At 48.3% G+C, this 13667-nt stretch overlaps 6 protein-coding genes across 6 annotated transcripts; 4 read left to right on the top strand and 2 right to left on the bottom strand.

Moving 5' to 3' along the window:
- Positions 1 to 1638: 1638 nt before the first annotated feature.
- On the top strand, positions 1639 to 3091 carry EYB26_004511 (uncharacterized protein; the record flags this gene model as incomplete). The annotated part of the gene is made up of 4 exons (XM_054263802.1): positions 1639 to 1848; positions 1911 to 2215; positions 2272 to 2596; positions 2666 to 3091. 4 exons carry the CDS (start codon positions 1639 to 1641, stop codon positions 3089 to 3091), a joined length of 1266 nt encoding a protein of 421 aa, XP_054119777.1.
- A 945-nt stretch (positions 3092 to 4036) lies between these two features.
- On the top strand, positions 4037 to 5664 carry EYB26_004510 (uncharacterized protein; the record flags this gene model as incomplete). Its single annotated transcript, XM_054263801.1, has 4 exons — positions 4037 to 4254; positions 4307 to 4342; positions 4406 to 5565; positions 5624 to 5664. The coding sequence occupies 4 exons, from the start codon at positions 4037 to 4039 to the stop codon at positions 5662 to 5664; spliced, it is 1455 nt and encodes a 484-aa protein (XP_054119776.1).
- A 369-nt stretch (positions 5665 to 6033) lies between these two features.
- Positions 6034 to 6533, bottom strand: EYB26_004509 (uncharacterized protein; the record flags this gene model as incomplete). Its single annotated transcript, XM_054263800.1, has 3 exons — positions 6034 to 6064; positions 6130 to 6380; positions 6453 to 6533. 3 exons carry the CDS (start codon positions 6531 to 6533, stop codon positions 6034 to 6036), a joined length of 363 nt encoding a protein of 120 aa, XP_054119775.1.
- Positions 6534 to 7036: 503 nt separating this feature from the next.
- On the top strand, positions 7037 to 8718 carry EYB26_004508 (uncharacterized protein; the record flags this gene model as incomplete). Its single annotated transcript, XM_054263799.1, has 5 exons — positions 7037 to 7189; positions 7266 to 7346; positions 7411 to 7846; positions 7900 to 8630; positions 8683 to 8718. The coding sequence occupies 5 exons, from the start codon at positions 7037 to 7039 to the stop codon at positions 8716 to 8718; spliced, it is 1437 nt and encodes a 478-aa protein (XP_054119774.1).
- A 479-nt stretch (positions 8719 to 9197) lies between these two features.
- EYB26_004507 (uncharacterized protein) lies at positions 9198 to 10967 on the top strand (the record flags this gene model as incomplete). Its single annotated transcript, XM_054263798.1, has 6 exons — positions 9198 to 9219; positions 9290 to 9360; positions 9431 to 9567; positions 9637 to 9749; positions 9808 to 10667; positions 10734 to 10967. The coding sequence occupies 6 exons, from the start codon at positions 9198 to 9200 to the stop codon at positions 10965 to 10967; spliced, it is 1437 nt and encodes a 478-aa protein (XP_054119773.1).
- Positions 10968 to 11459: 492 nt separating this feature from the next.
- EYB26_004506 (uncharacterized protein) lies at positions 11460 to 13191 on the bottom strand (the record flags this gene model as incomplete). The annotated part of the gene is made up of 3 exons (XM_054263797.1): positions 11460 to 11507; positions 11563 to 13082; positions 13143 to 13191. The coding sequence occupies 3 exons, from the start codon at positions 13189 to 13191 to the stop codon at positions 11460 to 11462; spliced, it is 1617 nt and encodes a 538-aa protein (XP_054119772.1).
- Positions 13192 to 13667: the final 476 nt, after the last annotated feature.

The raw sequence follows: 13667 nt of genomic DNA, 5'->3' as shown, positions 1-13667 counted from the left end.
AGTATTGTACTCTTGCTGTCGACAAGGAAAAAGTGAGGTATATATCCTATATAATATAGCGCCTTGCTAATTGGGACCAATCAGATGATGAGCTCGTGGGATTTATAGAGATGGATTTGGGTCATATAGGTAACTACAGCGTTGCAACTCGCAAGGGTTTCGGTAAACATCACCCCAATTGATACGTGCATGGTTGGTTAGGGTTATGGGCTGGGATTATTAAGTGCCGACAGCCTCCTGCTGGGCTGTCCGGCCCACTTCCAGCATCCACACACACAGTGCCAGACTCTGGAGGGACTGGAACAGACGCTGGCAGTTGTCAGTGGTCGCAGTCTCGTGGATAGTCGAATCAGAGAAACATTAGTACGTCGTACCACTTCTAAGTTCACACAGTCCACGAGGCCACCAAGTTGCACAAAGTTCACGAAGTTAAATAACCACGTTCTACCGTTGTGGTTATGGGCCCCGTTCAGGTGCTAGCGAGTCTACTATCTTTCTAGTGCTGTCGAGAAGACCCGCTTAGCCCTGCCTGGACATATTCCCGTGGCCATTGTGGGACCCGACTCAAGCTTCAAAAAGCCCCGACGAAAGACCGAAGATGCGAACAAAGGCTCAAGCTGGCTGCCTTTTAATACGTTGTGGTATCGACTGTGGAGGTTTGTGCAAACTATTACAACTTTGGAGTAAATTAATTCTCTGTTTCCACACATCGCGGCCAATCATAAAATCGGAATCGGCCATTTCTGCATGAAATAATCGATCGGAACATGAAAAAACCCTGGGATTTTTTCTTGGGCAAAGCCTGCCGTGGCACGTACGTACTACCTCGACTCCGCACAGGGATTGATGGCGTTTGTCGGCGTTCATGCGCAGCCCTAATCCTATATATACTCCGTAATAATCGCACACACTCTGTCTGTCTGTACTCCGGAGTGGCTTCCTCTACTGAGTATTCCTTCCTGTCGGCTAACCGTGGTTGCACACTCTAGTGCCAAACTGGAAACGGTCATGCAGGCACCGACTCGTCCAAGCGTCGGCTAACTTGGTCTAATTCAACTTAATTGGGGTAAATCTATACTTGCATGCCCAGTACGTATACGTAGTAAGTAAGTTACTACGTACTAACCAACTATGTAGCATGGAGCAGTAAGTTAGTGCTACTGACTAGCACCACTTGCCACTCACTAGATCGTCAGTCTAAAACTCCAAATATCATGCAGCCCTGCATAATTCAAAACACATGCCCTATATGTGTTGGATCATCGATTTTTCTCATTGGCCTGATGCCGTTAATTGATTAATTGATTAATTGATTAATTGACTTTCACTCTCGAACACCCCCCATATACGACTCGTAGTAACTTATGCGAATCAAACTTGGCCCTACTTATCTCTTGACCCAGCCCTCCAGACGCTTTAAAGTTCTCTCTCTGCTCCACTTCGTCGCCTTTCCTTTCCTTTTCCTTTCGTAATACTCTCGGCTCAGGCAAATATAAGCTGCCTGTATAACCCCAAGCTACAACAAACGACCTCTTCCCTCTTGATGGAACCTAGCCTTTCAAACACAGCAAGCGTGAAAGTGCGCCCAACAAAACACCACTCTGACAGCGACCACTTGCGCATTGCGTCCCTCGGATCATGTCCAACGGACTAACCCCCCCTGCCGATGTAACAGACTCATGGCCACCGCCAAACTTTGTCGATCCTGAGCTCAGAGGCCCAGGGCTGCTGGTCGTTAACATTGTATTCTCAGCGATTGCTTTGGTTATGACCGCGTTACGACTCTATGCCCGTGCTTTCATAACAGCCACCATCGGTCTTGATGATTACCTGATCGTGTTGGCCCTGGTAAGATCCTGGTTTGACCTTCAAGAAACAAAAAGAGAAATGATCCGCTAATCCATCACAAGGCATTTGGGATTGCCATGTGTACCGCGTCGTCGATAGCCGCTGCGCGATATGGTTGGGACCGCCATCAATGGGATGTCCGACCCGAATGGATATCAACTTCGCTCAAGTACCACATGCTCTTCGAAATGACCTACGCGATGTCATCCACATTAACCAAGGTCTCCCTGTTGTGGTTTTGTCGTCGCCTCCTTGGAAATAGCGTCAAGGGTAGTTTCCGGTACTTGAATTGGAGTCTGATCGGCTCCATGGCAATCTTGATTATACTGGGGCTTCTGTTCGTCTTCACCACATTACTCAATTGCATGTGGGTACCCTGTCCCTGTCTTTGTGGTGTATCAAAGAATTACTGACAACATCCAGCCCTATAAGCGCAAACTTTGATGTGAACCCAACCTACCCGTATCACTGCATCAATGGAGGCAACGTGGCCACCGGCGCCAGCTGCATCAACGTGTTTACTGACTTCATGGCCACCGTCGTGCCCATGCCGTTGATCTGGAAACTCAAGCTTCCTCGGCGCCAGCGTCTTGCAGTCATTAGTATCTTTGGTATCGGTCTCATAGTGACCGTCGCTTCTTCTATTCGAACGTATTATACCTGGATTGGCGCCTTGGGTTCTTATGACAACTCGTGGTGGGGTTGGGCCAGCTGTTTGGCTGCCTCTCTCGAGATTAACTTCGGACTGGTACGTCACTTCCAAAACTGACAGCGCGAATCGGGTCAGCGCAAAGTTCTAACAATATTTTCTGATCAGATGTGTGCATCCGCGCCCGCTCTTCGGCCCTTTATTAAGGCAATCTCGCCTCGAATCCTCGGTGGTACCGGATACGGAGATAAATACTCCCAACAACTCAACAATCACAAACCGTGGGTACCATCAACAACCCGGTCCACTACCAGTCACGTACGCATGGGACCTAACGATTCGACAACCAAAGAAGTTGGGGGGTTTGGTCGACGGGGTTCAAGTAATGATGCGGGTATAATTCGCACCGTGGAGCTGCAGACTTTCTATGAAGACCACAACGACGCGACACATGGTCGTCCTGGGACTGCCCCCAAACCACGCGGGTACTTTAAGGACCGGCGGCGAGATTCCTTTCCTGCATCGAGGAATCTAAATGAGGACGATGAGGCACCGTTTGCCCTTCGGGGAATGGGCAGTCACGATGACAGATGAAAGACTGGATGGGCTGAAAGCAAGAAATCTTGTATTTAGTGTGATATCTATAATTCTAATCCAATGATCTTTCCGATTATGATTATGGCATTGGTCAGTGGCAGAAGAGGCAGGAGCGACCCCGCTGTGCCTCTGCTTATCGTGCTTATCGTGCTTATCGATAAAAGCGGTTTATCGGTACCTCTTTGGGATAGCGCCGTCCTGGGCTGTAGCTTGATCGCGGAAGATGATTGGCCAGCCATCGAGCTGTCAAGGCTGTCGCGTCTTGGTCTTTGTTCACCGCATATGAGACTGCAAATGAGCATTTCGATTCCAATGAATCTCAAACTGCTCTCAGGCACATGGATTCTATTAAAGCGCACTTTATCTCCCGAAACCACACCCATGGAGAACACCGACACCGCAATCTAGTAGTCAGTTAACTGTTAAACCTACGTGTTAGTCACTCGGCGTCGGCCGTCACGGCAGCAGCAGCGGCTGTTCTCATTGGCTCCCATCGCCGAAAAAGCAAGCTTTCGCTCTATCGCCGCTCTTGGCGGTCAAGCTCCCCTGCGATTTCCCCAATTTCGCGCTTCCATCCGTTCCTTATCTGCACCTTGCGTAATGGTCCGATTGTGGGACGTATAAAACTGTTTCAATCCCCTTCCTGCGAGAATCTTCCTGCTTTCTTTGATTTATTTTCTATACGCTCAATTGGTCATATACCCCTTGTAAGTTGTCCAGTTGTCATTCTTTCTGATTGTGTCTGGTTGGTTTCATCATCATCACCATTGTGATCGTTATCTCTCCCCTCACTTATATCGCCGAACGTCATCGAGGTCAGCATCCTTGCTTGCCTACATACCGAGCAGACGATGACAATCGAGCCCACAAATTGACCGTTTTCACTAACATGATCAACTAGATAATAATAATATGTCCTTTACACTCCGATCTAGCCTCAATATGAGGTCTTTGACCCGCCTCAATGCGGGGCGTCTGTTCAGCACTGCTGTCCCCCGCCGTTCCGCGCAACCCTTCTTCGCAGATGAGCCCAAGGCCCCTTCAGTGCAAACTGCTATTCCAGGTCCCAAGAACCAAGCTGCAGCCAAGGAACTCAGCGAAGTTTTCGATACTCGCAGCTTGAACCTTCTTGCTGATTATGAAAAGTCAATTGGAAATTAGTATGTATTTACCGACTGTCTCTATTGCGACGTTCTGTCTAACGATTACTAGTATTGTCGATCTTGATGGTAACAAATTCCTTGATGTGTGAGTTCCGCGATAACCCTCGCTTCTTTCATGACTCACTCCGTCTAACAACCAATTGAACAGCTACGCACAGATCGCCTCTATCCCCGTGGGATACAACAACCCTCACCTGGCTGCTGCAGTCAACACCCCCGAGATGGTCCGCGCCATCATCGACAGACCTGCTCTTGGAAACTTCCCTTCTGCAGATTGGTCTCACATCCTTCGAACTGGACTTCTGGCAGCCGCTCCCAAGGGAATGAACCAGGTCTTCACCGCTCTGGCGGGATCCGACGCCAATGAGCTTGCCTACAAGGCTGCCTTCATATACAAACGCTCCCAGGAGCGTGGAGTTGGTGCTGATTTCACTGAAGAGGAACTGAAGTCGACCATGGTAAATGAGGGCCCTGGTTCTCCTCAGATGTCCATCATGTCATTCAAGTCAGCTTTCCATGGTCGTCTCTTTGGTAGTCTGTCAACCACCCGAAGCAAGCCCATTCACAAACTCGATATTCCCGCCTTCGATTGGCCCGCTGCCCCCTTCCCCAACCTCAAGTACCCCCTTGAGGAGCACGCCAAGGAGAATGCCGAGGAAGAACAACGCTGTCTCCAGGAAACCGAGCGTCTCATCAAGGAATGGCACAACCCTGTCGCTGCTGTTGTGGTCGAGCCTATCCAGTCTGAGGGCGGTGATAACCACGCCTCACCTGCTTTCTTCCAGGGTCTCCGTGACATTACCAAGCGTAACAACGTGCTCTTCATTGTTGATGAGGTTCAAACTGGTGTTGGTGCAACTGGTAAGTTCTGGGCTCATGACCACTGGAACCTGACCACTCCTCCGGACATGGTCACCTTCTCCAAGAAGGCTCAAGCAGCTGGTTTTTACTATGGCAACCCTGCTTTGCGCCCTGCCCAGCCATATCGTCAATTCAACACCTGGTTGGGTGACCCAGTTCGTGCCATCTTGTTCCGTGCCATCTACGAGGAAATCCAGAACAAGAACCTTGTTGAGAACACTGCCCTTACTGGCGAATACTTGTACAAGGGTCTTGAGACTCTTGCTCAGAAATACCCCAACGCTATTCAGAACCTTCGTGGCAAGGGCCAAGGAACTTTCATTGCTTGGGACTCTCCTAATCGCGATGAGTTCCTTGCCAAAGCTAAGACTGTGGGTGTCAACATTGGTGGAAGCGGTGCCACCGCTGTGCGTTTGCGACCAATGTTGATCTTCCAGAAGCACCATGGTATGTTTTTCTGTTCCGGGGGTTTTTTTTTCTAGAGCCCATGCTAACATGCAAATAGCCGACCTCTTCCTCGAGAAACTCGAGAAACTCCTCGCATAGTAAACTCTTTTTTGCTTTGACCTTGTTATGATATCATGTTTGTATCTTCTTTGTTTTGATTGGCGCATTTCCCCTTTGCGATTTCTGGGGATTCCATACCACAAGCTCGGATCGAGTTCGTACATATGTATAGGACGTATAGTCGAAAATGAAATAAATAAGACTCAATCTAGGGTATCACGTAGGATAAACCCAACGGAAGAAATAGAAGTAGAAAATATTTTGCTGCTTTGAAAAGTACTGTATCATTGATGCTTTTTGTAACGCCTCGCCATATATCCGTAAATAAAATCTCAAAAGTGAACCCGAACACCTTTCGAATTGAAATGAAAGTAAAACGTATGCATTATCGAAGTGATCCCGCCATCACTATTCTTCTTCGTTCGCGCTTCCATCTCTCCTGTAATCATTGACACATTAGAATAAAGAATCTTGCCACCTCAGACACTGTACAAGACAACTTACGGTATATACTTGATCCCAGCATCTTCCAACGACGCAACCGTCTCCGTAGGCAATGTCCCTGTAACTTTCATCGCATACGTCCCCGGCACATAACCTTCCAATCGTTGCCAGCGAGCGACCCAGCTCTGCCGTTCGTCGATGATAGATATGAGTCCCTCAAAGACCTGGGATGTGCATTCTTGGATTGCGTCGTTGTTGCCGCGGAGTTGGAGGACGTGTTCGCAGTTTGGGCAGCCTTCGCGCGCGAATTTCTATCAAAGAGAAAGCGCAATGTTAGTGACTGCATGAGGTAGATAGCAGCAAAGGGGTTGAAAGGTGCTTACGCTCTGCGGCATGACGACGGAGCAGACCATGCATGCGCGAAGGGTGCGCACTTGTCCTGGAGGGACAACGAAGGATGTCATTTTGTTTTGTGTATGAGGAGGACGCAAATGGACGACGATTATAACGGTTAGCAATGTTGCGATCCAAGTGAGGAATACGTGAGGTGGCCGTGAAGCTGGCTGGCTGCTGTCGTGGGTTGAATAGATAGCCAGACTGCTAGTTAGATCGATCTTTCGATGATTCTGGAACGCCAACGCCGAAAAAGAAAGGGTTCCGGGAGAGGCAATTTCTCCGCTTCTCCTCCGCGGCTGACTGATATTCACCATCTCTGGGAAAAAGCAAAAATTCTTTCCAGCGTGAGCAAACGTCGCCTCAACATCTGCTAGATACCATTTCTTTTTTATGTTTTGCGGCATCTAATTCCATTTTTCCTTATTACCTGATCTATTCGAGGCATCGGGAACTCGGGAATTGTTCCTTATCAACGTCCCCCTCGCCATCAGTACCTGGTCTTGTGCCACTTTTGACTTTTGCGTCGTGTGCCTTGTTTCCTTAAACACGGTCTTTCTTTCTCTACGTCAACATGGCCTCTTCCATCCCCGAGGCTGCCACTGCCTTGAAGGTGAAAGGCAACGCCGCATTCGCTAAGCACGATTGGCCTACCGCGATCGATTTCTATACACAGGCCATCGATCAATATGACAAGGAGCCTTCGTTCTTTAGCAATAGAGCTCAGGTGGGTATATGGATTTTACGTTGGTCTGCAAGAAAAAACAAAAAATGGTGCTAATACAGCTATCTCTGTTATACAGGCTCACATCAAAATGGAGGCTTACGGATATGCCATCGCCGATGCGACCAAGGCCCTCGAGCTTGATCCCACAAACGTGAAGGTATATATATGTTATCGCGCATTCTATGAGACGAAATTTTTGATTCTAACAGCCCGGAAAATAGGCATACTGGCGAAGAGCATTGGCCAACACCGCCATTTTGAACCCTCGCGCCGCCCTCAAAGATTTCAAATCCGTCATTAAACGAGAACCGAACAATCAAACCGCAAAACTGAGACTTGTCGAGTGCGAAAAGCTTGTGCGCCGAATGGACTTTGAGAAAGCAATCGAGGTGGCCGAGCCAGCATCTGCGTTTGAGGACCTTGATATCGACGCGATTGTTGTCGAGGATGCGTATGACGGCGTGCGATTGGATCAGGAAATGACACAGGAGTTTATCGATGATATGATTGAGCGATTCAAGAACGGGAAGAAGATTCATCGGAAGTATGCGTTCCAGATTGTGAAGAATGTGTTGGATATTGTCAAGGCGGAGCCAACGATGGTGGAGGTTGGTGTTAAAGAGGGTACCAAGCTTACGATATGTGGTGATACACATGGTAAGTAGTCTGCGCATCGCGCTCTGCTATTCGAAGATGCTAATATTGTTCAGGTCAATACTTCGATCTTTTGGAGATTTTCCGACTCAACGGCTTCCCCTCTGATACTCATGCCTATCTCTTCAACGGAGACTTTGTCGACCGTGGCTCTTGGTCAACCGAGATTGCCCTTCTCCTCTATGCATACAAATGGTTACGACCCGACAAATTCTTCCTAAACAGAGGTAACCACGAAACAGACGACATGAACAAAGTATACGGTTTTGAAGGAGAGTGTAAAGCCAAGTACAACGAGCACGTGTTCAAAGTTTTCTCCGAATCCTTCTCCGCACTACCCCTGGCCACACTTGTGGGCAGCAAGTACTTTGTCCTGCACGGCGGTCTCTTCTCCGACGACAACACAACACTCGACGACATTCGCAAACTCAACAGACATACCCAACGTCAACCTGGTCAATCAGGTCTCATGATGGAGATGCTCTGGACTGATCCTCAGCCTACTCCCGGTCGTGGCCCAAGCAAGCGAGGAGTCGGTCTCCAGTTCGGCCCCGATGTCACCAAGCGTTTCTGCGAGAAGAACGGTCTCGAGGCTGTTATTCGTTCACACGAAGTCAGAATGGGTGGCTATGAGGTTGAGCATGATGGACGTTGCATCACTGTGTTCTCTGCACCCAAATATTGCGATACGACGGAGAATAAGGGTGCTTATATCAATGTTGGACCGGAACTTAAGCTTGAATACCATGTATTTGAAGCCGTTCCTCATCCGGACATCAAGCCAATGGTATGTCTTCACCCTCCTTCTGCGAAATCGACAGATGCTAACTATTGTCCAGGCATATGCTCAAAACTCTCTCATGTCAATGATGTAGACGATTTAAGGCAAAATAATCCAATTTTGGGAACATCTCTTGCTTCTATCAAGAAGACTTTTTAGAATTCTTTTGGGAATATTACAGAACCGAGAACAACAGAAAGACGCATACAATCCTCTAAATCGCTTATACCAATATCTACCTACCGATACTCCCCCTTTTATGACCTTGAGATGAAAGCATCTTTGGTGCGGAGCGTGCTTTGCATAAGGAGTTATTGGATATGATTGTTGCCAGAAATTATATGAGGAATGAACATATACTTTACATCTTTTTGAATCAATATACGGACTACGTAGTGTACTCTGTAGATACGCTAATAGAAAAGGACGGACATTTCCCCGCAGGCCCGCTTATCGGCGCTGATTAAAATTATCCCCGCAACCCCTCGGTGAACAAAACGTATAGTTAGACAACAAACATCATTTTAAGGACAACATACTTCAACATTCTTTGTTCAATTCATTGTGCCAAAGATGGAGTACGATCCAAAGACGCGTGAGTAACTCCGAGCAAGAAAGATCAAACACCCCATCATGAATCGGTTTGCTAAAACTATTCGTCGCAGCGCAATACTCGACATCAGACAAGACGAGCTTCGCCTCTGTCTCGGCTCTTGAGCGATGGCCTGTTATTCTGGTAAACACTTTCCCTATTTAATATTCTTCAGAGAATGTATAGGCTAATGATTGATGAATGAAACAAACAGACCGGCGCAATTGACGACCTACACCGAACCGTCGGCGATGTCCCTACAACAAACGAAGAGAAACGCGCTGAGGGAAAGGGCATCATTGAAGAATTAGCCAAGTTGAAATATGAGTTGCAGCATAACCGACAATTGACGTGGGTTCTTCCCCCTTCTTTCCGGAGCTCTTATGGTATAGTGCAGTGGTGATAATGATGACCGGACAGTCCCCTTCTCGACGACGGCGAACCCGATATCACCGAGTACAACGACGAACTAGAGAAACGGGGAAATCCGACGTGGTACGATGTCCCATGGCTGTATTCAGAATGTTATATGTGTAAGTTCTCAATCAACAACCCCCCGGGGGAAATGCCATATGCTGACCTCTTGATGAGACCGACGAATCGCAACTCTCTTCAATCGCTCCCAATTCTGGAAAGGATACGACGTCTTCTCACGCCAGAAAATTTCAACATTCAAATCATCACGTCCTGCCGTCCTCGAATTGGCAGCTCGTTATAAAGCGCTCGCTCTCGAGGCCGAGAAACATTCCAAGGACGGAATGTCGGAGGATCAAATCGAGGAAGCCGAGCGCATCATCTTCACTGAGATGTGCGAGATTTGTCTATGGGGAAACGCCACCGATCTGTCACTACTCACATCTCTCACGTACGAAGATATCCAGAAACTGCAAGGTTCTGAGGCCCGCAAGGCTTCTGAGAAGAACATCCTCGTCAACGACATGACAGCAGCATACAACGTGCTTCGCGACGCACGCAAATCCAAAAAGGCCGGCGAAGAACGAAGAGTCGATATTGTCCTCGACAACGCTGGTTTCGAGTTATTCGTTGACCTGATTCTTGCCGGATATTTGTTATCGTCCGGTCTAGCTACAACCGTCGTTTTAAGGCCCAAGGTCATCCCCTGGTTTGTCTCGGATGTTATCCCGAAGGACTTTGCGGACCTATTAACTGCTATTGCGAATCCGCAAGCCTTTTATACTGCGGCCGATGCCTCGGGACGCGAGCACCCGCCTCTATCAGACGAGGAGTTGAGCAATGTTCAATTCTTGTTTGGGCAATGGGCCTCGTTCCATGCCGAGGGCAAATTGATGCTTCGTCCGCATAGGTTCTGGACTGGCCCCGGTTCGTTTTGGCGTCTTCCCAAGACCGCGCAGGATCTTTATGAGGATCTTAAGGAGGCCGAGCTTGTGCTTTTTAAGGGTGACTTGAACTATCGCAAGTTGACTAGTGATGTAAGACCAGCCAGCCCCGCCCCCTTCTCGTTTTTCTCTCCTCATGCTAATGGAAATAAATGATAGGCTATCTGGGACCCAACAACCCCCTTCACCGAAGCCATAGGCCCTCTAGGCCCCAAGTCCGGAATCCGTATCTTATCATTCCGTACCTGCAAGGCTGATGTCGTGGTCGGCCTCAAACCAGGTGAAGATGAACGTCTGCGCCAGCTGCCGGACGGAGGTGGTGATTCCGGTGCGAGGAAATGGGCTTGGAGTGGGAAGTGGGCTGTTGTCTCGTTTTCCGATGGGAAGATCTGAATTAGATACTAGGATCGAATTTGGCAGTAGTAGACTTGATATAGAGAAAATGAGTAATGGATGGGGGGCATGATGTAGATAGAATAATTACCGGCACAACATGAATTTTCACGTTCATCACAGCTAATAGCAAAGAGTATGAAAGGAACGAAGAGGTTTTCAATTGTTTCAGTCAATTGATAAATCTACAACAGCTTATTTGGCTTGGTTCATGTACATCTCACATCACGATTGATGTACAAATGCCTATGCTCAGCATGATAAAAAAACGCAAAGGGGTATCAAATCAAGTAAATATGTCATGAAAATTCTCCTTTCCCTCATCTTTCCGTTGTAGTCGGCGAGAAGCTTTTGTTGGAGAGAGCGAATGCTGCGAACGAGAATTCGCGACTGGGATCGCGAAAACAGGCGGGGAAGGTGCTCGTAAGCTGTCCTCCTTTGTCGCGAGAGGTCTTTGTAGTTCAACTCTCTCAGGGTACATATTTGAGTGGACTAGTCGTCTGCTCCCAACAAATCCGTAGTTTCGATGCTTTGGATTATCTGTAAAGTCAGGCTGTGAATAACAAATGATTAGATGTCGATTCACGTTGCTTACCTCCAACATTTCGTCATCCTTGTCCATAGGATTTCGAGTATTTTTGTCCCCTCCAAAATCATGGACGTGAATTCCCGCATACGACTTCTCCTCAAGACGGTGACGAACATCATCGAGTGAGACGCGCCTTCTAGACGGACTCAACCCTGCAAGTTCTTCCTTCAATGCCTCGATTTCCTGCCGGTACATGTTCCTCTCTTCATGAACGGCAACACGATATTCCTTCATTTTCTGTTTGTAATCCGAGCACCGCAGATCAAGTTTCTCAATGCGAAGTTTCAATTTTGTCTCCTTTTCAGTTCGCCGTTCCTCGTACTTTCCCATTTCCTCCTTCACGCGTAATATTGTTCGCTTCAACGCAACATTCTCCTTTTCGAGTTCTGACACTTTCCGTTCCGAGGAGATTGCGATATTTTGAAGCTTCTTGATGTCGTCATCTTGATTTCTCTCCTTAAGCTTTCTGTTTGCATCCTCAAGGGCTTCTTTCAGTCTGTTAACCTCAATTTGAGCGCCCCTAACGGATTCCTCGAAATCGGGTTGTTCGTCTGGACTGCCGATCACTCCATGCCGCTCCAGAGTCTTCCGTAGGTTGTCAACTTTATGTTTGTATTGAACTGCCAACGCGGTTTGTCGCGTTAGATCTTGGACCAGTCTTTCTCTTTCATGGTCAACTTTCTCGTTCATCATGCTTGAAGCGAGCTCTGTCACGCGACGTTCCATGTTTACAACTTTCTCTTCCTCCTTTCTCAACTCCTCTCTCAGACGCATGGCCTCCACGTCCTTTTTGCGCGCGTACGATCTCGCCGATGAGCGATATTGTATCAACTTGCTTATTTCCAGATTTGTACGTTTTCGGTAGTTTTCGAATTCAGTCTTCCAATACTGGCCAGACTGCGACTGAGGATCTTCGAGATCCATAGTGTCATCGCGCTTTTCAGTCAGCGACGTCCTTGTGTCGCTAGCGGGACCAGTGCCTTTTGACGATTCTTCAGTACGAGTGGACTTTGTTTGTTTTGAAGGTTCCTCCGCAGACTGTTCCTTTGCATCAAGCAGGCTTTGAGTCAGTCTGCTTCGAGGTCGTGGCTTTCCATCCGATTGACTAGACATCCATTGGCTCGTGACTGAACTTGCGGGTGAAATTGATGCGCTGTTACTCCGTGAGAGGCCCTTGCTTCGTTCTGAATCACCGTGGATAGCTGTTTCCCCAAACGACACGGTTTTCCGCCTGTTCGAAATCGTTCCGGGCGTGACAAGGATACTCTTCGTGGGCGACATGCTCAATTGATTTGTCGAGTCAGAAACCGGCTTTCCAAACGTCTGTTGTTGAAGTGATGCGGTTGGGATCGTCTGAGGCATGGTGTTTCTCTTGCGTAACATAGGTTTTTCTGGGCTCCCCGTAGTCGCTGGGCGGTCGTTTTCACTCTCCTCGCCCGCAGGTGTTCCCCAGATGGCGCTTTTGAATGCTCGTATAGCAAAGACAGGGCCGGGTGTCTGTGGTGGCTCCATGACGACTGAGTCATCTTGAGGAAGAGGCATGTCAGCGTGTCAGTCGCGTAAAGAAGTCCAATGTCCAAGCTTACCGGTGGCCCGCCTCTGCTCGTCTGACTGTCCTGTAATCCAGCCCAGCATCCTGTTTTTTCGGTCAAAGTTCCCAGTTCACGATCAGCTCATCAACGTAGCAATGAAGCTACGAGGCATGAACAACGCGCAAGCCTATGGATCGAGGCTTGCTGGTCGTTGACGTGGTTTGCTGTGCTTTGTTTACAGTGTCTGGGAGGGAAGCTGGTGGGTGGGCCACCGCCTGCCGTCTTAGCTGGCACAGGCTAACTGCCAGAGTGCCCAACCCGCTTTAAGTCTAGCGCCACTGGACCCTTATCGATACCGCTACTTAGTCTTTCCTAGGCTTGACTCTTAAGTAGAAAGAGTCATCCTCCGCATCTAATCTTCTTTTCTTTTTCTTGCTATACCTTCCACGCTCACTTTTCTTTACACCTTCCTAGTATAATGTCTATTCTCGATCAATAGAGGGCTGCGGCTTCGGCTGCATTCTTTGTCGCTTTCATGTCGACAAGGGCGACCTGTCTCTATCCTAGACGCTTCTACTC

The sequence above is a fragment of the Talaromyces marneffei genome, chromosome 3, assembly GCF_009556855.1.
Source record: "Talaromyces marneffei chromosome 3, complete sequence".
Taxonomy (NCBI): domain Eukaryota; kingdom Fungi; phylum Ascomycota; class Eurotiomycetes; order Eurotiales; family Trichocomaceae; genus Talaromyces; species Talaromyces marneffei.
Note: the sequence above shows the minus strand (reverse complement) of the source record. Positions and strands in the feature narration are given on the sequence as shown.